Below are 27,500 nucleotides of genomic sequence, written 5' to 3'. Positions count from 1 at the left end.
CGGATAACGTGCACAGGACTCATGTTTTCATATGTGTATAAGCACACACAAACAGTGTGTGGCTCTGAGCTGACGTTTTTTTTCACACGTAGCATCATAACAGTTTTGAAATGGTGTGGAATTCTGTTTTGGTTTTAACCAACTATCGGTTCATGTGTAGAGGCAGTAAAAACCACAGCACTTTGATAAAGAAGCCAAGAAAATGCATCTGTTGATGTCAGTATCAGGCGTTCTGTACGTAGACTCAACGAAGTATGCGAAGCGTTCGCCGACAAGCTGCACTGATAAATCATTTAGATTCCAGCATAATCCACGTGCATGTACATCAAACTTATATCGATCATAATTAGACGTTTGCATTTTTTCCCTGTCAGCAGCAGATGCAAAGATATATGCTTCAGTCGTGTGAACAGCCTTAACGCTCAGATCATAACCGTGAATACAAACAAGACTGCAGGTGTTTATGACAACAGCAGTTTACATTTCTAGAATTTAAAACGTATCGATTTTTGAATAAGTTGAACGTTGTTTTGAACTAAGAGCCACCTTGGTGCACAATAATTATCCTGCAGCAATGTTAGGGAATAACAACTATCTCCTGTATTTCAGCAGTTTGCAGTAATGATCGGAAATCTCTATTATCTCATCATTTTCCACTGCTATGTCCATCGTGCACAGACTGCTACTAAAACCAATAACAGTTTTACTGATATTTTTTTCACACCTCCTATAATTTATAGTGTTAAACTGCCACTGACACCAATAACTTTTTGTATTGATATTTTTTTCACATTTATTATGTAGTGTTAAACTACCACTGAAACCAATAACTTTTTTTTACTCATATTTTGTTCACACCTACTATGTAGTGTCAAACTACCACTGAAACCAATAACTTTTGTTACTGATGTTTTTTCACACCTACTATGTAGTGTTAAACTGTCACTGAAACCAATAACTGTTGTTACTGATATTTTTTTTTACACCTACTATGTAGTGTCAAACTGCCACTGAAACCAATAACTTTTGTTACTGATGTTTTTTTCACACCTACTATGTAGTGTTAAACTGTCACTGAAACCAATAACTGTTGTTACTGATATTTTTTTTACACCTACTATGTAGTGTCAAACTACCACTGAAACCAATAACTATTTTTTACTGATATGTTTTTCACACTTATCATGTAGTGTTAAACTGCCACTAAACTAAAAACTGTTTTTACTGATATTTTGTTAACACCTACTTTGTAGTGATAAACTACCACTGAAACCAAAAACTGTTTTTACTGATATTTTGTTTACACCTATACTTTGTAGTGTTAAACACATTAATGTCATTCAACAGAACCCTGACAGGGAAAAATCGCTTGCCTGAGCAATGTCCACGCCAACCACACAGCCCTAAAGACATCGTCTTGTCCATGTTTACGACCTTGTAAGCCATCTGGTATCTGTCCAGGCTTGGACTTGGAAAGGATTGCAATCGCTTTTTCATTTCAATGCTGGTTATTCTCTAAGACGCCAGGATATTTAATCCGCATTGCTGTCTTTTACAAACATTGCACATGTCCTATGTATTTAGCGTGTGTACTTCCCTTTGTTTCTCAGAATTTGGCTTGGAATAAAAGCACTTTTTCACATTGGCTAACACATATATATCTTAACAACCTACATCCTTGCTGCTCAAAGTGTAACATTCTTGGTAATTGCTTTTCTTTTTTTCTTTTCTTTTTTTGGCAGAGTGACACAGGTGTCAGTTGTGAAATTCATTCAGCAGAAAAAAAAAAAATAAATAAACAGATACACAAATAAATGAATAGATAACACGTTTCAAAACGATTAAAACACTAAACAAATTGAACAAAAATCCTGATCTCGTAGAGTTATTGCAGCCAAGCTTTAGATGTTTGATGTCAGTTTATGTAGAAGGGTGCATGCGGTTATCTAATGTCAGTAAAAGTCGGGGCATGCCTGTTGTGGTTTACCAGATGTGTACGCGGATAGGAAGGGATCTGTGGTTGGCGTGGAGATTGATTTTTAAGGCAAAAGATGTCCCGTTGCAGGTCAGTGGTGATACAGTTGTTATACATGGTTTACACCAGAAGGAAGGCATCTTTAAATAAAGTAAGTGTAGTGAAACCGAAACCGCGAACAAACAAAAAAATAGTCAGCTCAAAAAAATCATTAAGTCAGAAGCGCCTGCAGCTGCATCAAGTTGATTCTGGTATACACTAACTGCTACTGCGTTATTCCAATATTAGCATCCTTTTTGCAAGCGATGCCAATACCAGGCAGACAGTGGAATCGATGCCCAGCGTACCAAAATGTCCCCGAGGGCGTAGAAACTTCACCGAAATACAATACTCTACATAAGACTCTTTGACAATGTTTTGCCAAGGCCACATGTAAGTTCTCAAACAGCGATATGTGAACAAGACATAACTGACGTGAGCATAAAGCTCCGTGTGTGTGGGTGTGTGTGTGTGTGTGAGTGCCCGGACTTCACCTGTGCATGCCATCCCCTGTGGGATCGGGAGGAGCGGAAAGACAAAGGTGTGTCCAGGTGTCACAGAGCAGTGTGGCGATCGGAGAGTGACCCTCACGATGGCTATGGCCATGTCGCTGACCGGCGATGTGGACGCCGTGGATTCAGAGGTGGAAGCCCTGTAAGTCTTGCGTGCATGGAGTATAGTATAATCATGAGGCATGGAGTGAAGTAGGCCTATAATCATGAGGCATGGAGTGAAGTATAATCATGAGGCATGGATCGAAAGTGTGGCTGTGCTGTTGAAACTTTGAAGCGAGTTCAATTGTGGTTGAAGAAGATGATCAGCGTTAAGTGTGTGTATGTGTGCGTGCGTGCGTGTGTGTGTGTGTGTGTGTGTGTGTGTGTGTGTGTGTGTGTGTGTGTGTGCGTGTGCGTATGTGTGTGTGTGTGTGTATGTGTGTGCGTGTGTGTGTGTGTGTGTGTGGGTGTGTGTGTGTGGTTGTACCTTGTATTGTTCTTGTCTTGTCTTGTCTTGTCTTGGCATGTGCCATCTGGTGTGCACGGTCCTGCCCTGTCTAGTCTTCTCTTGTCTTGTCTTGTTCTCTTATGTCATGTCCTGTCTTGTTCTGTCTTGTCTTGTTTGTTTTTTTAATAAACTGACTGTTCGTACTGCGTTGTACCGTCTTATACTATAATAGCATGTATTTTCCTGTCCCGCCTTGTTAAGATAATGTGTGTCTGTATTGTTTACTGACCTATGGTAAATGCAAATATTTCCGAGGTTGGACATTATCTCAGGAAAAGGTCAACCATTCGAGGACGGGTTGATGGTTAAGAGCCGATGCAAAAATAGCCGCTGTTTGAAAACATAATGTTTGTTCTCTAAATATGATTCGTGACTGCAGCGAATAAGCTTAACAGGCTGTTTAAGTTTGCTTGAAGAGAGCCTGTGCATGTTTCTTTATAGTACCTGATTTATGGTGTGTCCGATACATATAACATCAGCTAATATGAACACAATTTCTTTTTAAAAAGAAAGAAAAAAAAGTAAAATCTATGTTGTTTCTTCTTTCATGTGTTCGTTGTCTGTATTTACACAATAAAAAGAAAAAAAGCTATCGTTTTTTTTTCTGTTAGCTTAAAGTCATTAGTCCTATTGCATAGAAAGAGACGGGATATCTTATTTTCATTGATTGAAAAAGGTTCACGGTGTATTGGCTGAATGATATCGCCATCGATTCAAACGATGTCTCTAAGAAGATTACCATGAAGGCTTATAAAACGTTGTCAATAATAATTATGTGCTGCATGCCCGGAGGCTGCGATTTGTTTTCAATAAGTTGTCACAGCCGGTGTCAAAGCGAGGTTAATATTGACTTAATTGTTCAGGATACCTTTATGTTAAAGGCACAGTCCTTCCCATGTAAACAGTTGGGCTCAAGGTCTCAGATGTGGCCAGGCCTTTACAATGGAGAAGACTTTTTCTTCTTCTTCAGCGTTCCAGAATGTGTCTGGTTACGTGTGAGCTCGTTTGCCCATTTGGGTTCCCCACACTATACTCTGAGAGCATAGTCAGCTCACTCCGCTTTCGTTGAGTAGGCATTTTGGGTATTTTCGTGTTTCCATAACCCACCGAACTTCGACATCGATTACAGGGTCGTTTCCGTGCGCACTTGGTCTTGTGCTTGCGTGTACACACGAAGGGGGTTAAGTCACAAGCAGGTCTGCACATAAGTTGACCTGGGAGATCGTTAAAATCTCCACACTTAACCCACCAGGCGGCAGCGACCGGGATTCGAACTCACGACCTCCCGATTAGGAGGCCGACGTCTTACCACCCGTCATTGGAGAAGACTATAGTATATCACGGCTGTTCAAAGGGCGTCATTTCTGATGCTCTAGCTTCAGGCTATTTTCAGCCCCCATCCTTTCCCCACAGCAGAGATAACACAGCAGCCAGTAGCTATCTCATTGCTATGCAAATTAATTCATATAAAATCCCACTCTGCACACACCAGAAGGCACCCGGGCTGTTGTTTTTGGATATGTGTCAATTCGGAAGGATGTTCTAATCCCACGTAAAAGTCTGTCCAGATCTGAGATGGTGAGCCGAGTGAATGATTATGCCTTTTGAAGATACATTCCTTGGTTTAAACAAAACCGTATTCAATGTTTATCATGACAAGAAACAATGCCTGGATTTACGATTACTAACTCAAGCATATAATGCTTATTTTAAGCAATCATAGTAAGTACAAAACAAAGGTAAACATGATGGCGGGCTAAGTACATTACCTCCTTTCAGGAAACGATAAAAACAGAAAAACCTGATACACAAACAAACAGAAACGGGGAGGGGGGGGGGGGGGTTGGTAATACAGAAGGTGTGAAAAGGGCACGAGAGAACACAAATAGGAATAAGGGAACAAGGAGAAAACATTATTATTATTATTATTGTGATCATTTTTATGCGCCTAATCTAGATATAGCCCTAGGCGCTTACATATTAATTTCTGCCGTTTGAAATGGAATTTTTTACAGACAGACAGACAAACAGACATTTTTTACACACAATATATAACGCATTCACATCGGCCAGTGAAGCTCAGTAGCCTATTAGGCGAGCATTCACCTTTCACGGCCTTTATTCCAAGTCAAACGGGTATTTGGTGGACATTTTTATCTATGCCTATACAATTATGCCAGGAAAGACCCTTTTGTCAATCGTGGGATCTTTAACGTGCACACCCCAATGTAGTGTACACGAAGGGACCTCGGTTTTTCGTCTCATCCGAAAGACTAGCACTTGAACCCACCACCTAGGTTAGGAAAGGGGGGAGAAAATTGCGGCCTGACCCAGGGTCAAACACGCAATTCGCAACCTCTCGCTTCCGAGCGCAAGTGCGTTACCACTCGGCCACCCAGTCCATGATGAAGAAGACTTGGAGCGCCGATATTTGAGGGGAGCGGATCTCATTTCAATAATAATAAATACACACACACGCAAAGTTAATGCGTTTTGTACAGATGCAATCCTTCACGTGTACCCCATATCATACACTATCACAATCACTATCTGTTGGGGAGTTTACTTCATCGGCAGACTGGCTGTTTTCCTTGTTGGTAGGGGATTTTGTGTGCTGAATTCAGCTGTGTCAAACAGTACAAATAACGTGCCAGATACGTGGTAGCTTGGGAGATATGTACACGGGAAAGAAGGCTTCTTTGACGTTAATACAGTGTTCTAGATGGTCGAACGTGTAGCAAAGACCTGTACGTGTACGTGTAGATATTGCGTCACCCATGACTCACTTTTTTCTCCAATTTTCCAAATGCATACGTTGTTTTGCTCCCACCAAAACTGCAGATCTTGGTAAACGCGTGACGTAAAAACTAGATTTGATGACGTTACCCGTACACGTTCCCGTACACGTCCTGAAAAGTGCTGATGTAAATCTTGCTATTATGTCATGACTATGTTGGGAGGTTTTATGTTCGGAGCGTTTGAATTGCATGCCCTGTCTTTCGTAAGTGACACTAACAATGGATTCTTTGTGTACATAGAGTTCGATAGAGGACAAGTGTTGAACCGCGATTTCTTTCACCTTTAGAGACAGTTTAGCGTTATGCTTTAAGCGTTAAAGCGTTATGCGTTATGCTTCATGAATCTGCAAGTGCAAATACGATACATTTAATAATGCGCGTGCGTAATAGCTATGCTTTCCATGTCGAGCCAGTTATAGTTTCTGTTTTCCATTGATTCCCCTCGTGCAAATACCACATTCAAGTATGTATGCTTCTGCTGCCTGGAGCAAGTTGTAATAACTCTCCAATGACTGAAAGAGGTTTAGTAGCGGGAGGTTCCAATCATCGATTTTAACGGTGTCTGGGTAGGAACACCTTGAAAAGATGAAATGTAATCGATAGTTCATGGTGACTGTCCTAAGGCGTGGATTTTTTCCTGGCTTCTCTCTGTCTCTATGTCCTTGTCTCTGTCTCTGTTTCTATGTCTCTGCCTATGTCTGTCTGTCTCTGTCTGAATCTCCATCACTATCTCCCTCTGTCACTTTTTGACTGTCGCTGTCTCTGTCTGTCTGTGTGTCTGTCTCTATTTGTCTGTCTGTCCGTCCGTCCGTCCGTCGGACTGTCTGTATGTATGTCTGTTTGTCTCTCTCTCTCTACCTGTCTGTCTGTCTGTCTGTCTCTCTCTCTCTCTCGCTCTCCCTCCCCCTCTCTCTCTCTCTCTCTCTCTCTCTCTCTCTCTCTCTCTCTCTCTCTCTCTCTCTCTGTCTATCTCTATAAATAATTGTTCTTGTTCTTGTTCTCTCTCTTTCTCTCTCTCTCTCTGTCTGTCTGTCTGTCTGTCTCTCTCTCTCTCTCGCTCTCCCTCCCCCTCTCTCTCTCTCTCTCTCTCTCTCTCTCTCTCTCTCTCTCTCTCTCTTGATTTCTGCCTCCTCTCCCTCGCTCCCACATCCTCCCATTTTCCTTCACAGCTTGCTTATAAATATGTATGTATAAGAACTGTAGGGCCTAAGTCTTAATGAATGTAGGCCTACTCCCCTAGTTGTGTTTTAGATGCAGTTAACGTTATCCGTGTGTTTTAAAGATCAATACATTTACCAATCAATGTCCCCATCTTTTGTTCTTCTTTTTCTGTTTCGGAGTGTCACAGCAGGTGTTCATCGACGGTTCTTCTTGTTCTGTTTCGGAGTGTCACAGCAGGTGTTCATCGACGGTTCTTCTTGTTCTGTTTCGGAGTGTCACAGCAGGTGTTCATCGACGGTTCTTCTTGTTCTGTTTCGGAGTGTCACAGCAGGTGTTCATCGACGGTTCTTCTTGTTCTGTTTCGGAGTGTCACAGCAGGTGTTCATCGACGGTTCTTCTTGTTCTGTTTCGGAGTGTCACAGCAGGTGTTCATCGACGGTTCTTCTTGTTCTGTTTCGGAGTGTCACAGCAGGTGTTCATCGACGGTTCTTCTTGTTCTGTTTCGGAGTGTCACAGCAGGTGTTCATCGACGGTTCTTCTTGTTCTGTTTCGGAGTGTCACAGCAGGTGTTCATCGACGGTTCTTCTTGTTCTGTTTCGGAGTGTCACAGCAGGTGTTCATCGACGGTTCTTCTTGTTCTGTTTCGGAGTGTCACAGCAGGTGTTCATCGACGGTTCTTCTTGTTCTGTTTCGGAGTGTCACAGCAGGTGTTCATCGACGGTTCTTCTTGTTCTGTTTCGGAGTGTCACAGCAGGTGTTCATCGACGGTTCTTCTTGTTCTGTTTCGGAGTGTCACAGCAGGTGTTCATCGACGGTTCTTCTTTTTCTGTTTCGGAGTGTCACAGCAGGTGTTCATCGACGGTTCAAACCAACTGAAAATGTTAACGTTGTTGGGGTCTTGACATCTGAATGAACATATCGACCGTTACATGTTATTTTGATATTATAAAAGAAAGGCTGATGTGTATGCAACTTGTCTCTGTTGCTATAGAGTGATTGAAACACAATTCCTATGGTTGTGCATTTACAAAAATGGATTAATATGCTATGTTGGTAAACAGTGCAGAAAAAAACGTAGACAAATAATAATAACATGCATAACATTCATAAAGCGCGTGTATTCAGGGTTTAAACTTGCTCAAAGCGCTCAAAAACACCTACTCAGTATTTATATGATAGGCTTCTGCATGGACCCAATGAAGGAAATTGTACCATCGCGTTCTTTTATTTTATTTTTCAGTGTGTGAGGTTGGGGTGTAAAGGCGTTGCATAACCAGTCCCACTACCACCAACTCCACACCACCACTACCACGACGAAACAGCAAAACAAATATCAGCAACAAACATTATCAGTAAAAACAAAAAAATAATTGCAAGCAAACGCATACACAATTAATAAAGACGCTGTCGGTCAACAACTGGAGGAGCGGATGAATGCTTAATTTTGGCTCTCAACCGTATCAGTGTCCTTGGTGGGTGGGTTTTTTTTCTCACAAAGAGACATATCCCCCCCTTCAACACAAATTGTTAAACATCGTTCAACAACAATAGGGCTTTTCTGGACTACAACCATATATTTTGTCGCCTTGTAGTGAGATATGTGCGTGTCTGGACTGGGTGCCCGAGTGGTAACGCACTTGCGCTCGGAAGCGAGAGGTTGCGAGTTCGACCCTGGGTCAGGGCGTTAGCAATTTTCTCCCCCCTTTCCAAACCTATTATTATTATTATTTAAGTTATTGAGACATCCCAGTGCACTAAGGGATTTATAGAGCAAATCGAGAAAATTCATTATTGAACGAAGCGCATAGCGCTGAGTTCAATAATTATTTTCGAGATTTGCTCTATAAATCCCTTAGTGCACTGGGATTGTTTCAATAACGATATTGTCAGTACCGCCAGAGAAAAAAGAAGATTCAAAACGCGGGGTGGGTATGGTTTACTTTGAGCAGGTCGGTTTCAGTTTTAATAAACAATTCTAGAGAATTGTGTATCTTATATTTGAGTCTTTCGTGTTTTAGACATTGATGCATTTAATAGTTTTAACGAGTTGCCTTTTGTTTTATCATTCTGGTGTTTATCTAGATGTGCTGTGTATTTTATAAGAAGTTCTTAAAAGTTCGAAGTTATTTTAGCATATAGGTTTTTTATGGTCTTAACAGTTAAACATGTATTACGTTATCATTAAGATTCATGCTTTGTTAGCACTAAGCAGTTGTTTTAATCAGTCTGGTTTTCTCTTGTTTTCATCTTATGAACATTCTAAATGTTAGACTAACTTATTGTCTTGTACAGAATAACAACTGTGTGAATGGTGCTATACTGAATGAAAGAGTGTGACATGAAGTTCTTGTACATCTTTGTAAAGAGTGTGAATGACGTTTTAGTTTAGATGTCAAGCGCTTAGAGCAAGCCTTTTTAACGAAAGTTTTTGATTTAGCGCTATATAAATGTTCTTCTTATTATTATTATTATTATTATAGGCGTAACTGTGTGGTCAGGTTTGTGTCAGATCTACTTTTGTGTGGGCTGTCTCAAGTGTGTCGTGCTTTCGTCACACGCAAACTCTTGTTTTAATTTCTGTTGGCGTTAAAGCTAAAAAGTTATGATCTTTCATACAGACCTCATTTAAACTCAGAGAAAGGACTGTGCTCTTAGTTATTTGCGATTCGAAACCTTCATCGAGCTTCGACAGATTGACTGTGCAGAGTGTTGCCCCTTGAATTGTCTCCAAGGCCACGGTTAGCACATTTTCAAAGTAAATGTGGTATGTTACTCGTGTTGTATCTTCACTCATCGGGGAGTCTGGTACTATATATGAACGGTAAGAATGCTCTGAACTCAACACGTATTTTATCCCCATCGTTTGTTTGTTCACATTTACCTAACATGTTAATTTGCTGCGGGGTTTATGTCGTCTGCTAGGCGGCCAGGGCAATCGAACCACTGAACTGCAGTCTCATTTCTAAAACAAAACTTGCTCGTCTGCACGCATGAGGCAGGCTGGTAATAAGTTTTACATATGGTAAGAACGTTCTTAACCCTACACGTTTTCGATTCCGATTGTTGTTGCCTTGAAATAATAATTCGGAAACCATTCATTTACTGAACTGATGCACTTTTTTTTTTTTTTTTTTGCCAAGCACATCATTGTGGGGCTTTTAATCAATAACATGCATGCGTCTACTATGTATCATCATTCATCCTTCAACATGTATATTAAATATGTAAATGGCAAGTATATAAAACATATATATATATATATACAACATTATTATTATTATCCCCGAGTACGCTAGTACTTGGGCTCAGCAGACTTTAATCGTGTGTCTGTCTGTGTGTGTGTCTGTTTCGACTTAACAGCTTATTTCGGCTGGGAAACTACTGGGCGCAGTTCGTTCAAAAGTTGATACACTAACTTGATAATAGGTCCGATTGATCGTATTAAAACTTCATATAATGTTACCTTGGACCTAAATGCGAAATAAACCACAAAAACGACTTGGCCGTAGGAGGAGTTCACACCGGCGGGGCAACACGCAGCCATTGAGCTGATAGAACAGCCGAACGCGTCACACAAAAATACGTCATGACAAAGTTACACGCAAAGCGAAAGAGACTTTGACGTCATTTACTTTTGTTCGGAATTTTCCGTCTGTTCCTAGCTTGTCAGTGAAGACCTGACGTGAGTAAGCTTACCCAAAACATCTTTGTTCTCTATTCACATTGCAGCTGTGAAATAATCAGTCTTGTGTCTCGGTCGTGTAGGTACAGAGTTTGCTTCTGCAATCATTGTGTTCGTGTTGATGACGGCTTCATAAGACAAAATAATAAGCGAATCTATCGCGAGGAAGACGTTTATGTACAAATCACCGAACCCAACCCATTTTTTTGTGTGCATTTTTCTGAAGAATAAACTGCATGTGGTTAATTTCATCCGTTTAATGCTTGTCGAAACGAGCCATAAAGGCTGTTCTTAACCAGACGAACCATTGGTTCGCCGAACTAAGGTTCGCGAACCATGGTTTGTGTCTTAACTGGGTGAACTTGTTCGGCAAACTCAAGGACTAGTTCGTCCAGTTAAGACACGAAACCTGGATCGCCGACAAACGAGGGGAGCTCACTCCGAGTCGACAACAAAAGCAAGTAAGTTATTCCCCTTCCAAAAATGGCTGCCTCCAAGACGAAATCACCGATTGAGTGGTAACTCCGTGCTGGTTGTCGATTTGGGTCTCTCCTTCCGACTTGATCATGCTGCACGAAGCCTGGTAATCTTGAACTTTAGTGTGTTAAATTCATAGCTCAGAATCGAGTGGCATACTTTACTTATTTTAGATCCAAGTACCTGTAATCAAGCCCAAGAACATTTATCATGAAATTAATTGACGGATTAAGCTCCAAACCTAAGCATAATTAATTAATTTGGTTGTTTGATCGGCGAAAATGGCGTAGGTTGTCAACCAAGGGACTTCAATTACACGACAAAGTTGCCTCCCCTGTCCGCTGACACGGATAATTCCTTCTTTGACGCATGTAAACAAAATGCATTCGTACCAGAGTACGCTATGATTCGCACAGTTCATCGGAGTTCATTCCGTGACTTTAAAGGGATCTAAAAGACTTGTTATGATTACAAGTGCAGGTTCTCCAAATTTGGAGGCTTGAATGCCTCTGAATTATGAGCTATGAATTTAACACATTAAAGTTCAAGATTACCCGAAGCCTTCCATGTCATTTACCCTCCTGGGTTAAAGGTTATAAATTGATTCGAGAAAATAACATGACTGGTATGGACTGATCATTGTGTCTACCGTGGAGCCATCGGGGTTCTATGGGAAATGCTACACAAAAAAAACTTGCCTGTGAAAAGGGAAAGACGGTGACCAAAAATAAATGATGATAGCGATATTTCTAATTGTGGATCAGCAGAGTCGAGAAGCATACATGATGTTTACCAAAGTGTGTGTGCGTGTCTGTCTGTCCACGTGTGTGTTTGAGCTCTTTTCGGTACAGAATATGAGTTTGGGGATTGAGTGAAGAGGGAGACCTAAAAAAAAAACTACTCGGTATTTTGGTTCTTTTTATCACAATTCAGTCTGTTTTAATTTTCAAGTTATATCAGAAATTTTCTATTTGCACTGATACACTGGAATCCTTTGTGGATGTATTGCTTTAAGGGTCTACAAATAGTACTACTGAACCAAAATCATCCTGTTTCTTTACGTTTTGAGCAATTCAATTGTCTTGTTTTTTTGTTTTTTAAAAATTTGATTCCTCTTCATTCTTCTCAAAAAAAAGCTTTCATTGCGATAAACAAAACATTACTGGATAGACATTTTCTTGGAGAACGTCTGTATTAGCAAGCATTTAAAGTAGGAGGACGATATGGAACGTACGATAAAAGGATGTGCTTTAGCTTTCTGTCTCATCATTTATAAATGTTGCCCTTCAATCACACACACACACACACACACTTTTGATCCAGCTCCAACCATATTTCATAAGGCTTTTTTCAGGGTTGTCTCTTGTTCTTAAACATCAGATTTCTAAGCACACGTCTGTGCTGAGAATATGAACATGAACCGATATGAACATCAATGTCAGCCGCCTTTTTATTATGAAATAATGTTCATTTGTGTTCCAAACACTTCCGAAGAATACTTGTTGGTGTGTCTTCAGTCGCCCTGACATCATCACAACTCGACCCTGTCCTGCAAAAATACAAATATATACAGGGTGACACCCAAACATTTCAACCCAAACAAATGCTTATTTCTTTAACATCTGTTGACCGAATTAGTTATCTTTCTTTTTTTCTTTCTTTTTTTTTTGGTCCCTGTACGTCCTGTCCTGTCTTGTCTTGTCATGCCTTGTCTTGTCTTGTCATCCCTCTATTGGCCTACTGGCAACCTTTTCCTAACTTGTCTTGTCTTGCCATGTCTTGTCTTGTCTTGTATTGTATATACATTTAGCATACATTTGGGTAAAGGTTTGCGAACAGGTAAGGGGTGTAAGAGAGAGAGAGACAGAGACCGAGACAGAGAGAGAGATGGTGGTGGTCTATGTTACATTACACAGGTCAACACAGTTGCAAGTTCATAGGTTAAAGGCTGCCCTTTTCGTAGCGTTCATTAATTAATTCCTATTGTTTACATGTGCCAATAATGTTATAAAACTGTACCTAAGGGGATATAATAACGATTGGCTGAAGCTTTCGAACACAGAAAAAAATATTTCAGTATTGCAAAGGGGTGTTGATAGTGTCGAATGTAAACAGAACAGTCTCAAAGTGAAAGTGGATGTTTTTCGGAAATTGCGAAGTTAACAAGAATACAGAAAAGCGCGCTTTCCTGCTTAGCACAATACGCTACCGCGCTAATCTGGAATGTCAATATCACTACGTTTTGCACGTGGAAGGTGAGCGATTTCCTTCACGCGGGGATTGACGAAGCTGTACTGTCTGTGTTGACGGTCTAAAAATAGCCCAAGCCCTGGAGAACTGTTTCTAAAGATAGCAATAAACTTTATTAAGAATTGATTATTTCTTGTAATTGGTAAGGACTTCAAACCTAAAACTTTGCAGGAAGCTTAATTTATACATCCCCGCAACGATGGGAAAAGCCCTGAAAGTAAGTAAACTAATTAAGTAGGACTTTGTCAGCCTTTAAATGAGGGGTTATTGTGTATAGTGAGGAAATAATTTTCTGATGTATTTTTAATTCATTATTGGTGTTTTATGCAAAACGTACGGTCAATATTGAAAGTTTAAAAAAGGTACTGCCCTCACATTAATACGAAGGCGGGATCACAGCTGGATAAGCTTAAGACAAGGTACGGCAATTTCGACCCGGAGGTCTCTTTCAGGGCGCACAGAGGATGAGACAACACAGGAGAAAAAAAAACCCCACAGATAATAGCACACGGAAGGAACGATTACAGCAGTTATAATTAAATTACTTTGTGGGTCAGGGTTTTTTAGGAGTACAGGGGAAACCCCTTTTAAGACCTTAAAAAATGTGAGAAAATCAAGTCTTAAAATGGAAGGGGTCTAAAAATGGGGGTAATTTACAGGTTATGAACAGAACATCTTCTTCTTCTTCAGCGTTCCAGAAATTCTGGTGACGTGTGAGCTCGTTTGCCCATTTGGGTTCCCCACACTATACTCTGAGAGCATAGTCAGCTTCACTCCGCTTTCGTTGAGTAGGCATGCTGGGTATTTTCGTGTTTCCATAACCCACCGAACTCCGACATGGTTTACAGGATCTTTTCCGTGCGCACTTGGTCTTGTGCTTGCGTGTACACACGAAGGGGATTAAGTCACTAAGCAGGTCTGCACATGAGTTGACCTGGGAGATCGGAAAAATCTTCACTCTTAACCCACCAGGCGGCAGCGACCGGGATTCGAACTCACGACCTCCCGATTAGGAGGCTGACGTCTTACCACTGCGCGCCACTTCACCCGTCACAGAACATCTAAAGAAGCAAGATCTTAAAAAGGAGGAAGTCTGAAATGAATGGGTCTGAAAGGGGGGTTCCACTGTGGAAAAGTACCTGTCAGTTTACCTGTATGTATTAGGACCGGGTGGCCGAGTGGTAACGCACTTGCGCTCGGAAGCGAGAGGTTGCGAGTTCGACCCTGGGTCAGGGCGTTAGCAATTTTCTCCCCCCTTTCCTAACCTAGGTGGTGGGTTCAAGTGCTAGTCTTTCGGATGAGACGAAAAACCGAGGTCCCTTCCGTGTACACTACATTGGGGTGTGCACGTTAAAGATCCCACGATTGACAAAAGGGTCTTTCCTGGCAAAATTGTATAGGCATAGATAAAAATGTCCACCAAAATACCCGTGTGACTTGGAATAATAGGCCGTGAAAAGTAGGATATGCGCCGAAATGGCTGCGATCTGCTGGCCGATGTGAATGCGTGATGTATTGTTTAAAAAAATTCCATCTCACACGGCATAAATAAATCCCTGCGCCTTAAATATGTGCGCAATATAAATTGCATAAAAATAAAAAAAATAAAAAAAATAAAAATCCCTGCGCTTAGAAAAAATTTACTGTACCCACGGAATACGCGCAATATAAGCCTCATATTGATTGATTGAATAAGACCACCCCTGACATGCGGCACATACCAACTATCTACAAGTGCTTTGTGTGAACAGTAAAAAAAATTGTTTTCCTTTTTGCGAATTCATTTAATTAAAAAACCAACAACAACAACCAATTAATCAAATTCCAGCTGATCAGAACTGCTTTCACAATAAGGACTGGGCCTTTAAATATATACGTTCCTCATCATATTACCCAGCATATCTGACACCACATGTTTGTCTACGTTTTTGCATGGGAAAAAAAGACTATACAGCATGGTAAAAAAACCTCCCTATTTTCTTTTTAATCACATTTTTGACTGCGAAAAAAAAAAAGATCAAAAAGGAAATATGGCGCTTTTTTTTAGACACCCCTTTTTACGTCCAGCTTCTTTTGGTGGAGATTCAAGTTACAGACACATGTGAAATTCATTAAGCAAAAAGGTTCCCACTATGCACTGCCACAGAACACAACCAGGTTATTAATGTGCGGTACAGTGTATAATTATGTTTAAGTAAAAGGATGCCCTTCTTTTGTTTAATTGGAGCATCTATGATGTCTGACATTTTGGTTCTAACGGTAAGGAACGTATGTTTAGGCTCTAATAAGGACAGTTTGTCTTGTCAAAAGCCTCATGCATATTCCTTCCTCCCCATGCAAGACTTTCTTTTATTTGAATATCTGCCTTTATAGTACAAAAATCAAATAAAAAGGTCGCACTCTGCGCATAGCGACAAAAATCGCAATTTTACCAAGAAAACCTCACACTCTTTATGTGGAGAAAGACCCTGACTGTTGCAGTATGTTATGCATTTGAAAACATCTGAAATTGTGTACTTGAATTCTACAGTTTGATCAGTTCTGTGTGTTTAAAAAGTTACCTTGATCATTCTGACATGCTCTTGCCAGACCTGTTTACCCTCCCGGATTGTCCGGAATTATTACGGATTTGGGGTCTAAATTCCGGTATTACGGAATACTACCGAAAATTCCGGAAATTCCGGTCGAGAGAACCTTTTTTGTGCGTGAAAATTCGAAGTCGAAATTGTAGTCACCAGGACTGTGATTTCAAGGCTGACCGAAACAGCCTTTTCTGCGCATGTGCATAGCAAGGTATTTGTCGGATTCCGCGGATTTGAGATCGACATTGGTCCGAAGGGTAATATAAGGCCGATCTCTGTGGGGACGAAATGCCAACCAAAAAAGCGAAAGTTGTACAGAAATATCGGCAAAACTATTAAGTCAAGTGGCGGTGTCTGGTGAAGTTTAAGAAGAACGAACCACATTCATTTTGGTGATCAACTTGAGATGAGTGCAACAACAAAGCTAGTCAGTTACGAGTCACGTCGCGGCACGTGTCCCGAGGTTAGACGCAGCATTAGTTTTAACAAAATGCAGTACACAAATGAACATGGAAACAAACAAAAACACGAAATTATGTTTGGCAAAACATGAGCCTGCTTCGCATCGAGTTTATTTGACCTAGGTCTCTACTTCCACAGAATCTCTCAGACCTGCGAACCGATCTCTCACTACGGTCAGTCGCGCCAGAGACATAGATGTAGGTCTATGGTCGCGCTCATCAGTTACTTGGCTGTTGCCGAAATTCAAGTCTTTCTGAGCCTAAAACTGATCTCCATTAATATTTCTCCAATAATAGCAAAGATCACAGTTCTTTAAATCGAAAAACTTACAACAAAAATAATGTTTAAATGAATTAAACGAATCGGTCCTCTAAAATTAAAGGTAGCTTCTGGAGAGAGTTATCATGACTGGTGACAGAATGTAAGGTGGTTTTGTTCACAGTCATGCATCTTCAATTGACTGTAACTAGTCCAAGGGCGGAGGGGTGGGGGTGGGGGATGTTACAGGGGTTCCGGACCCCCCCCCCCTTGCTGTCAAAAAAGCAAAAAAACAAAACAAAATTCAGTCTGTGGGAAAAAAAAACTAAAGACATTTTCTGTCTGTGAAATTGTTGTTGTCGGGAGCAGATATCAATGAAGATAAATTGCCATTATTTAATACTAACTTTAAAAGAAATAATGAGTGGCTGCTGACACCAATTTATCATGTTTAAAATCAAGGACAGGCTACAAATTGTTAATAAAATAGCTACAATTCTTCAGCCAGACCCCCCCAAGCCCTGGACCCCAGGTTGTACCCCCCCCCCCCCCCCTCTAGCTCTCTTGCTCCTACTGTGGGTTTGTTTTTTTTAGATAAAGTAAACTTGTCTTAGTTAACTTGCATATTATATATCAGGTGTCGTGTCAGTGTTTGTGTGTGTGTGTCATCGAGCTTCTGTGTGTGTAGTACAATACTGTTAAACATGGTTATCAATTTTGTACTTGTTTTGCATGGTAGCGCGCGAATAAACGTGTCGTTTAATCGTTTTCGAGCTGGTTTATGGTTGATAAAAAAAGATTACTCAAAGATGCCTCAAATTACGGAAAAGTACCAGCTGCATTCCTGATTTTCATTTGGGGGGGTAAACAGGTCTGTCTTGCTCAAATCACATCCCAGACAATATTGTAGACTCCATTGATAGACGCTGTGGTGCATGGGAGAACTGCATTCTGAGGAAACGAAAAAAATATACACTGAGGAAGAACAGTCACAACAACATTTGCAGCAGCAACAGGCTATATAATTTTATTCAAAGAACACTTAAATAAGGTAAAATGAAAATCAGTGTTGTGTCAGTAAATTTGATTTGGGGGAGATGGAAGGATTGGGGTGGGGGTTTAGAGGCGGGGATAGAAGGATAGCTGGGAACCGGGGAAGGTGGGGTGGCTAACACAGTTTGATCATGTAATGACTGGTACAATGTTTAATATATCTAAAAAGGCAGCAACTCTGTAATGCATTATGTGAACCAACTTCTCCATAAACTAAATAAAGATCAGTAAAAGTTACCTCTTTCATTCTGGAATCTTTTTGGTCCCATCACAGCTCAGACGCAGACTCAATGGACAGATACTGTAATGATGAAAATAACACCAGCAATTTAAGGGAGAACAAGAATTATGCAGAGAGGAAAAACAGTAATGAGTAAGAACAACAGCAGCAGCAGCAGCAGACTCAATACTCTTACTCTACATAACACTCTCACTGAATGACTGATTCAGTAACTAAATCCCAGTGAAGTGCAAGTGATCAAAATTACTTATGTAAAAACAGAGAAATAGAGAGAGAGACAGAGACAGAGACAGAGAGAGACAGAGAGAGACAGAGAGAGACAGACAGACAGACACAGACAGACAGACAGAGACAATGCGAATGTGTGTGTGTGTGTGTGTGTGTGTGTGTGTGTGTGTGTGTGTGTGTGTGTGTGTGTGTGCATGGGAAATGCAGTGCCATTGAAAACAAACACTTGCTTCATTTAAATATCAACAGTTATACAACATAAGAGGCACTAGAAAAGTTGTACATGAAAATAAATGTTGCTCTTGCTGATGGAAAAAGAGCAGGGGGAGAGGGTCGATGTTGCTTGCACTTGCAGATAATTATGCACTAACATCCAGCTGTTTTTCTGGGTGTACTGTAACCCTGTAATGTTTAAGCAGAAATGTTTGTGGATCACGTTATGCTTCTGCTTTTAGATCAGTTTGAGTATTTGCAATATTACCTGGATCATTGCGGCATCCTCTTGATCACATCACATTTGAGACTTTGACCTATATAGACTCCATGGGCAGACGCTGAAGTTATTACAAGGGCATTCTGAAAAATGACAATACAAATGCAGAGATGTAGAACTTTACATTACACTTACAGAAGCAACAACCAGAGAGCTGATTTATACAGGTAGAGAGAGAGAGAAAGAGAAGAAGAAGTAAAAGAAAAAAGAGAGCATAGAAAGAGAGAGGGGGTGGGGGATGGGGCAAAGGGAGTGTGTACTGTGACGTGAGGAAGGGGAAGAGCAATGGAAAATGAAACTCTCAGTACTTTTAATTTATATTAACAGTTATGGAACTATTTGAGCACTCCCCATAACCACAAACAAGGTACAGACGGCAACATATGTTGCACGGAAGGGTGGGGGTAGTTGGACTGGAGAGTGTTGTTATGGGTTTAGGGTGGAGCTGGGGCGGAGTGTGTATGTAACTTGATAATAATAAGCATGATCAGTTAGTGCTAACAACTATCTTGATCTTCACAGACATAAATTGCACAATGATTTCACCACCATGTACCTTTATTTTTGCCCTTGAGTTAGGTGGAAGACAATGTTGAGTGGTGAACGCAAGTTGTATTGATCACTGGGTCATCCTGCGGTCCGGGCCATTGATCTGCACATTGCACCAGCACAAACAAACACAATGTTATGATCTCAATCAGCCTGCATGGTCAATCATGAATCTAAGAACACAAACACTGTCCAGATCTAATTGAAAACGAGATCATCATTACTTGGGAAATTCAATGAAAATCTAGCAGTCAACGAAGCAGATAGATCTGTCCTTGCGATTGTTGTTGCAAGCAGATAAATGTGTGAACTTCCTTATCTCAACGTTATCATTCAACATATTGATATTTTGCCTGATGGATGTTGTGCCGATGAGATAAACAAACAATCAAAATCAAAGTCATAAACTTTTGAAGAAAAAAATTAAACAAATTGAGCAGAAAGAATCTAGCTTACTGCTGTGCTGATTTCGACAAAATCAATGCGTTTACATGCCGAAGTCATTCCTGCTTTTATTCATATCATACTAGATGATCCTAATGCACAACAACACGAAAACGAGCTCAGCGAAATGAGTAACACTGCCTCACCTGCACTAACACAATGCTGCAGAAGCGAAGGTCGTCTACGACTGGAAATTTCGAAGTCGAACAGCGGCGTTTTTTCACTCTCAGCGGTTGTCTTGCTCGGAAAAGTGAAAAGCTTAACTTGAAATCGAACGGAAGTCACCATTCTACCTTTTCGTTCAAGCGTTGTTTTTATAAAATCTCAGAAAATGTAATTTTGACTTGGGTGATTTCGTCCGCCATTGAGATTCAGTTTTTCAATAATTTGTCTTCCTCCTTGGCAGAAGAGTCAAAGGTTCGGCCCGATCTTCAAGGTTCCCAAGACATGACTTGCAAACCCCGAACCTAGTTCGCCGAACCTCCCAAACCTAGTTCGAAAACTCAGGTTCGTCTGGTTAAGAACCAAGACAAGTTCGCCGAACCAGTCTTGAGGTTCGCCGAACCCCACGAACCTAGTTCGCGAACCAAAGGTTCGTCTGGTTAAGAACAGCCTTAAGGCTTTAGAATAAAATATTTCACGCATTGCTTGGCCATCTGATCACAGATGAGGTCGCAGTTTGTAGGTTGAATCTATGAATCGGCCAGAGATAGATCTGCATTTCTGGTCAGAAACCAACATTCACACCACAGACATTCCAAACATTTATATTTATTGAGCGAGCCAGTCTGAAGAGTACTCGGGTCCAGCGCGAGCGTTTTTTATTATTATTATATTTGAAACCACAGTTTTAGGAAAATTAGTGGTTCGGACCTAATTTCTGCTGTGAAAAAATAAATTAACAAACTGGGACCGCAAACTTTTAAATATATATTTTTGAACACACTGTTAACAATGTTGTTGTTTGTTTGTTTGCTTAACGCCCAGCCGACCGCGAAGGGCCTAATCATGGCGGTGCTGCTTTGACATTTAACGTGCGCCACACACAAGACAGAAGTCGCAGCACAGGCTTCATGTCTCACCCAGTCACATTATTCTGACACCGGACCAACCAGTACTGTTAACAATGATTGTATAAGGATCGTTTTTGGGATCATTTTAGCATTATTTATGTACTAGCATTCAGGGCCCGGCTTCTCCCGGGGTGGCCTCAAAAGCATTGCAAGGCATGTGCTGCCCACTGAGAGTGTCGCAATATATATTCAATTCCTACTTACAGGGTTTTTATGGAATAAGTTACCTCCCTTTCTTGAGAAAATTCCAGAGAATTGACCAGCAGGTTCAACTGATCATGCTACATCTTAATATGCGGTGTGTTGGTATGATAGGAGTTACCTCCTGTCCATGGATTAACAAAGGAAGAGTTACCTCCCTTAGCTTCTAGAAATTTCTGGAACTGTCCAGTTCATTTTATTTCTTCATTTCTTACCCTTATAGGAGCCATACAGAGTCTCTAATATGCCTGGCATTATGTGCTTGCTACAGGTGAACAGTAGGCACAGGACTGGTCTTGCACTATATGGGCTGTATTCAATAAATGGGAGGTCCATCATCTGAGAAAGGAAACAATGAATCAAGAAACTAAAACCCAGGTGCACATCTGCGGCTCCTAGGCAGTGTGCATGCATGCTATCTTTTTCCTACCTCTTGCCATATCTGAGGTATGGTGACCACAGACAGACACACTTACATCTTGTTTTATATATATACGAGGGCATGAGAATTCTCTTCAGTTTTGCAATCGTGTCGGCAGCGGCGGTGGTGGTCAGGTGCACATCTTCACAGTCACAGGAGTGCACATGCACGACATCGTCTTCCTGCCCCCTCCCTTCTCGGAGCTTTGGCGATCACAGACAGACAGACACACACACACACACACACACACACAGACAGACACTCTCTTTTATTTATATGTATAAGTAAATGCATAAAGTACGCGCCACACTCCTTTCAAAGCTTAAAACGACAGAAAGCGGCTCACAAGGGGACCTGTGAACATAAAGAAGTTCTAAATTATTGACCCGTCATTTGAACCGATGAGGCCGGGGTTTCCATATGAAAAGCGCTGAATCGACAGCAAGAGCGATACGCTGCCATTGCCCAACACAGAAACAATAGCTGTCGTGAACGTCACCAGCACCAGCGACATTTACATAGCGAACACCCCCCCCCCCCCACCTCGCATACACTCACACCCTCACAAACACATACACACACACATACACACACATACATAGACACACATGTACACAACACCCCCGACACACACATACACTGTGACGCATACACAGAGACCCCCCTCCCCCGCGCCCGACACATACACACAGAGTTGACGCAACAACAGCCGGACCAGCAATCTCGTTGCGAAACGAAGGCTCGCCGAGACCCGTGTAATCCGAGCGAGACTTTGCAGGCGATAAATCAAGTCAATCAAATCATAACAGTCTGCTACGATGCCTCTCGGGAGACGCCGGGACATTTGGGGATACCAGAGGAATTGCTGCTCGAGCAACACACAAAAAAGAAAATAAGAATCGAATATTGTTGTCTTCTTTTTACATTTAGTCAAGTTTTGACTAAATGTTTTATCATAGAGAGGGAATCGAGACGAGGGTCGTGGTGTATGTGTGTGTGTGTGTGTGTGTGTGTGTGTGTGTGTGTGTGTGTGTGTGTGTGTGTCTGTGCGTGTGTGTGTGTAGAGCGATTCAGACTAAACTACTGGACCGATCTTTATTAAATTTGACATGAGAGTTCATGGGAATGATATCCCCAGATCTTTGTTTCATTTTTTCGATAAATACTTTTGATGACGTCATATCCGGCTTTTTGTAAAAGTTGAGGCGGCACTGTCACACCCTCATTTTTCAATCAAATTGATTGACATATTTGTAAAGCAATCTTCGACAAAGGCCGGACTTTGGTATTGCATTTCAGCTTGGTGGCTTAAAAATTAATTAATGACTTTGGTCATTTAAAAATCTGAAAATTGTGATAATTTTGTTTGGTATATAAAACGATCCAAATTTACGTTCATCCTATTCTACATCATTTCCTGATTCCAAAAACATATAAATATGTTATATTTGGATTAAAAACAAACTCTGAAAATTAAAAATATAAAAATTATGATCAAAATCAAATTTCCGAAATCGATTTAAAAACAATTTCATCTTCTTTCTTGTCGGTTCCTGATTCCAAAAACATATAGATATTATATGTTTGGATTAAAAACACGCTCAGAAAGTTAAAACGAAGAGAGGTACAGAAAAGCGTGATGTGCAGCACGGCGAAACAACTACCGCGCTGAACAGGCTCGTCAGTTTCACTCCGTTATGCACAGCGGCGGACTACGGTCATTGTGAACAAATGCAGTGCGTTCAGTTTCATTCTGTGAGTTCCACAGCTTGACTAAATGTAGTATTTTCGCCTTACGCGACTTGTTAAATATTAGCCCATCTATATATCTATATACGGCTTGTCTGTGTCTGTCTGTCTGTCTGTCTGTCTGTCTGTCGGTCACTTCGCGATGCACGGCCAAAGTTCTCGATGGATCTGCTTCAAATTTGGTGGGCATATTCAGGTAGACCCAAAACACAATCTGGTCGATGAAAATTTTCAACACGTGCTCTCAGCGCGCAGCGCTGAACCGATTTTCGTTTTTCTGTACATCCATTCCAAGTAACTCTTCCTTATCTTCTCCAGTGTTTTGCGCGTTTATCTCCCTTTCTTCGTACCCGGCGAAGCCGGGTTGGTATTCGGCTCTACTCAGTCTTCCCGGCGAAGTCGGGTACCCGGCGAAGCGGGTATTCATCTAGTATATAATATATATACAAGTGCCGTGTTGTTTCATGCCAAACCAGCTCAGAACCAAAGGCATATATTCCAAATATGTTAAACTATTCTTTTGAATACGAAAGCGATTGCGAAAGCAGAGTATATATATATGGAACACGAGGGTAGTGGAAAAAGGGGTCGCGGGGATCGGTAAGAGAAGGGTGGGGGATGAAGGTTACGTTAAAGTGCTATTGATTAGTATTATTGAGTGCCGCCACCAACGCCAAAAACACAGGCTGTGGCTGGGTGTACTGGGCAGTTGCCAATCATGTTTTGTCGGGGCTGGGTTGATGTTGGTGTTAGTGTTGTGGCTTGCATGTGTTGGCTTTCAGAACTTCGTGACTGAGTGTTAATCCGTTCGTGCGCGCGTGTTTATGTTTTTTTTTATCCTTATCTCAGTCTGACACTTCAAGTTGTATGCACTGCACGTTAATCTGGGCCGTTTACCTGCACGTCACGAAGAATTCGCAATAACGATGTGTTAAAATGTGATGCATATCCATTATTTGCTGAATTGCATTCATTATCTGTTCATATTTCAACGTATTCCTGATGTACTGCTTTGTATTCTTCCTCAGAGGTTATACCATTATGTCCGATCGGGCTGGTTTAATAAACAACAACACAATTGCTTATACCATTCATTACACTTGATACACTAATTGGAATTAGGTAATAATTACTCTCTCTCTCTCTCTTTCTCTCGGCGCTGTTTTCCAAAAGCAAGATTAATCATGTCTTCAATATTGCCCCACCGAGATCAACATGAACATATCACAGCATGTATAAATGAATCAAACGACAACTTAATGCAGCTCTGTCATCAACAGCACATTGATCTTGTCAACAATGACGTCAGCTTTTTCACCATACGAGGGGACATCAAAACAAGATGGATGAGGGATGCTCTACACCCCAACAACAGAGGGACAAGTGCCTTAGCTATCAACATCAAGCGTAGTTTCTCTGGCAACATCCCTGAAAACAAACATTCAACAACATCAAGACAATATCATAATGATGTTGGACGATCAGAAAAACGAGGAAACGATGATATATCATCATGGTGTGATAAGACCCAACCACGTCCTCAAAGGCAAGCGACTGCATCATTCGTTGGACGTCACTACGGACCCAAAACTTCAGGCCCGCCACAACACCAACAACCTCCAGGTCAAGTTCCTCAACCTGTAATGGCATTGTCAACTGCTCCGGGAGTCAGCCAACAACCGGGTGTACATGTATTTGCTGAGCCCCACCCTCGGATCAGTGCAAGAAACCTGGATCAGCACCTCGGATGGCACTCACAGGAACAAAAACCTCCTCTCTTCCATTTCCCTAATATGCCACGTCAACAGCTGCCAGAATTGTATAGACCTGAACATATGTCTCTGCATCAACAGAGCATGAGATCAGAGGCTCTGAGTGCCCTCGACAAAAAGTTAATGTTTGATCTACTATCTAGAGCACTATCTTCCATTTAAACCCAGCGGTGTGCATCTGTGTCGCTTTTTGCAATATCAGTTATTGTGTTAGGATATAAACGGTTTCGTTTTAACCGAAGTCCTGAGTCTGAGTCAGCTGCCTCTTTTCAAATAACCTTGTAAGTTAATTGTGTTCATTCTGTATAAATATGCGTTCAAAAAGTGGATTAAAAATTGGACACGTGAACGTATATCACTTGGGGAACAAACTGCATGATGTCAGTTTACTTCTCAATACGTCACCATCGCTTCATCTACTTGGGTTAACAGAGACAAGACTGTCAAACCTAAAGCATAATGATGATTCTGTTGAGATTCAGAATTATTCTTTTATAAGACGTGATGCTGCTCATCCAAATCACACGGGAATCGGTGTGTATGTGCACAACGATTGTTTTCATGTTGTAAAACGCCGGCATGACCTTGAACCACAGAGTGTAGAGTGTATTTGGCTAGAAGTAAGGCCAAACAATTCATCTCCTATTCTAGTTGGATTCTTATACAGAAATCCCGCCTGCACGGATGAATGGTTTGATGACTTTATAGATATGATGGACAAAGTCAACGTGTGCAATTGTAATATGCTATTATTGGGAGACTTTAATATTAACATGTTAGTAAACCAGTCTCAATGGCTTGACAAAACTGAATCGCTAGGTATTACTCAACTTATAAAAGAGCCCACAAGAGTAACTAGCATGTCTTCAACTCTTCTGGATCATATATACACGAACAATGATAGCATGGTTCTAAATGCTTCAACATCTAATATTTGCATGAGTGACCATAAACCGATCACGTGCACTTGGTCGTGTAAACGACCAAAGGTAATGTCAAAAGGTCATACCTATATCACGTATAGATGTTTTAAAAAATTTGACAAGTCTGCGTTTTTACTTGACTTAAGTTTGGCAAATTTCCAATTGGTGTCAAATTGTTTTGATCCTGAAGAAGCTGCATTGTTATTTGTCAGAACATTATTATCTGTTGTTGACAGACATGCTCCAATCCGCAGGAAAAGAGTTAAATTTTCGACTGTACCGAACTGGATGACAGGTGAAATTAAAGATGCTATGTTAGTTCGAGATTTTCTAAAAAAAATTAAACAGTTTGAACTTTACAAAAAAATGCGAAACAAAATTTCTGAATTGGTGAAACTTGCAAAAAAGAAATATTTTCAAAATCTTATAATAGATAAAAATGACATATGTCAAATTTGGCGTGCAATGAATGAACTGACTAGTAAATCACGCAAAGCCCCATCCTGTATTAATCCTAATATAACTGCTGATGATTGTAATAGTTACTTTCTATCTATGACCGACAATGTTCTTGATTCCTCAGCCAGTTCTGATCAGATTGGCTATAAGGTGCCTGAAGTACTCAGTCAATTTTGTAATGAGAAACTTTTGCCATCTGACTCGTTTGATATACCTGTAATCACAGTCGTTGAAGTTGGTGCACTAATTTCTAAACTAAATAACAAAAAAACAATGGACACAAACAATCTTAATTCACAAATTGTAAAAATGTCACTTCCTTATATTGTAAACAGTTTAACCCATGTATACAATCTCTCTATCAGGAAGAATGTCTTCCCATCAGTGTTTAAAACGGCTAAAGTTATTCCAGTACCAAAGTCAAAAGACACCGATAGCCTTGACAACTACAGACCGATATCTATTCTCTCTATACTGTCTAAACCCCTGGAAAAGCATATACACACCCATCTCCTTAAATATGTTGAAGAAAACAATATTTTTCATCCTTATCAATCAGGTTTTCGTCCTAAACATTCATGTCATACTGCCCTTACCCGGCTCTGTGATACCTGGCTAAAAGCAATAAACAATCGTGAAATGGTTGGAGTGGTATTCCTTGATCTCAGGAAAGCATTTGACTTAGTTGATCACGCTATTTTGTTAGACAAATTACTTATTTACCTGCAAAATAGCTCATCTGTGTCCTTTTTTACATCATATCTGTCAGATAGGAAACAAGCAGTCTACCTAAACGGTTCATATTCATCACAAGGCACTGTAAAATGTGGAGTCCCACAAGGTTCTATCCTTGGTCCCTTACTGTTTGGACTATACATTAATGATTTACCATTACACCTCAAACAAGAAAATGCTGTACTTGATCTTTTTGCGGATGACTCAACACTTCACAGCAGTAATACAGATATAAATCTCATAAGAAAAGTACTCCAAGAAAGTATAGCAAATATTAATGATTGGTGTAATTGTAACAGAATGGCACTGCATCCTAAGAAAACAAAAAGCATGTTAATAACCACAAGACAAAAACACCAGCGACAGCCTCTGAGCCTTGATCTTATGCATGGTACGGTTAGCATTGCTCAAGTCCATCAACACCGTGTGCTTGGAGTTGTAATTGATGATGAACTTAACTGGCGCTCTCACAT

At 40.7% G+C, this 27,500-nt stretch overlaps 1 protein-coding gene and 1 long non-coding RNA gene across 3 annotated transcripts in view; one reads left to right on the top strand and one right to left on the bottom strand.

Annotated features, from left to right (window-relative positions):
* The first annotated feature begins 1,826 nt into the window (after positions 1 to 1,826).
* LOC138981247 (endothelin-converting enzyme homolog) overlaps positions 1,827 to 27,500 on the top strand; it is a 102,840-nt gene continuing 77,166 nt past the window's right edge. Inside the window, exon 1 of the mRNA XM_070354084.1 lies at positions 1,827 to 2,668. Coding sequence (XP_070210185.1) covers positions 2,607 to 2,668 — 62 coding nt within the window. The 5' untranslated portion in view covers positions 1,827 to 2,606. The remainder of the gene's footprint in view (positions 2,669 to 27,500) is intronic.
* LOC138981244 (uncharacterized) lies at positions 11,263 to 20,317 on the bottom strand. Of its 2 annotated transcripts, none has more exons than XR_011460598.1 (5): positions 19,841 to 20,317; positions 19,258 to 19,353; positions 18,690 to 18,784; positions 17,978 to 18,040; positions 11,263 to 12,683 (listed from the first exon to the last, which is right to left on the bottom strand). It is a non-coding gene; the product is annotated as an uncharacterized lncRNA (long non-coding RNA). The 2 variants fall into 2 exon arrangements; XR_011460597.1 differs by lacking the exon at positions 11,263 to 12,683 and adding an exon at positions 17,563 to 17,637.

This window comes from Littorina saxatilis, linkage group LG12, assembly GCF_037325665.1.
Source record: "Littorina saxatilis isolate snail1 linkage group LG12, US_GU_Lsax_2.0, whole genome shotgun sequence".
In the NCBI taxonomy this organism is placed as follows: domain Eukaryota; kingdom Metazoa; phylum Mollusca; class Gastropoda; order Littorinimorpha; family Littorinidae; genus Littorina; species Littorina saxatilis.
This window is presented reverse-complemented; position numbering and strand designations above follow the sequence as displayed.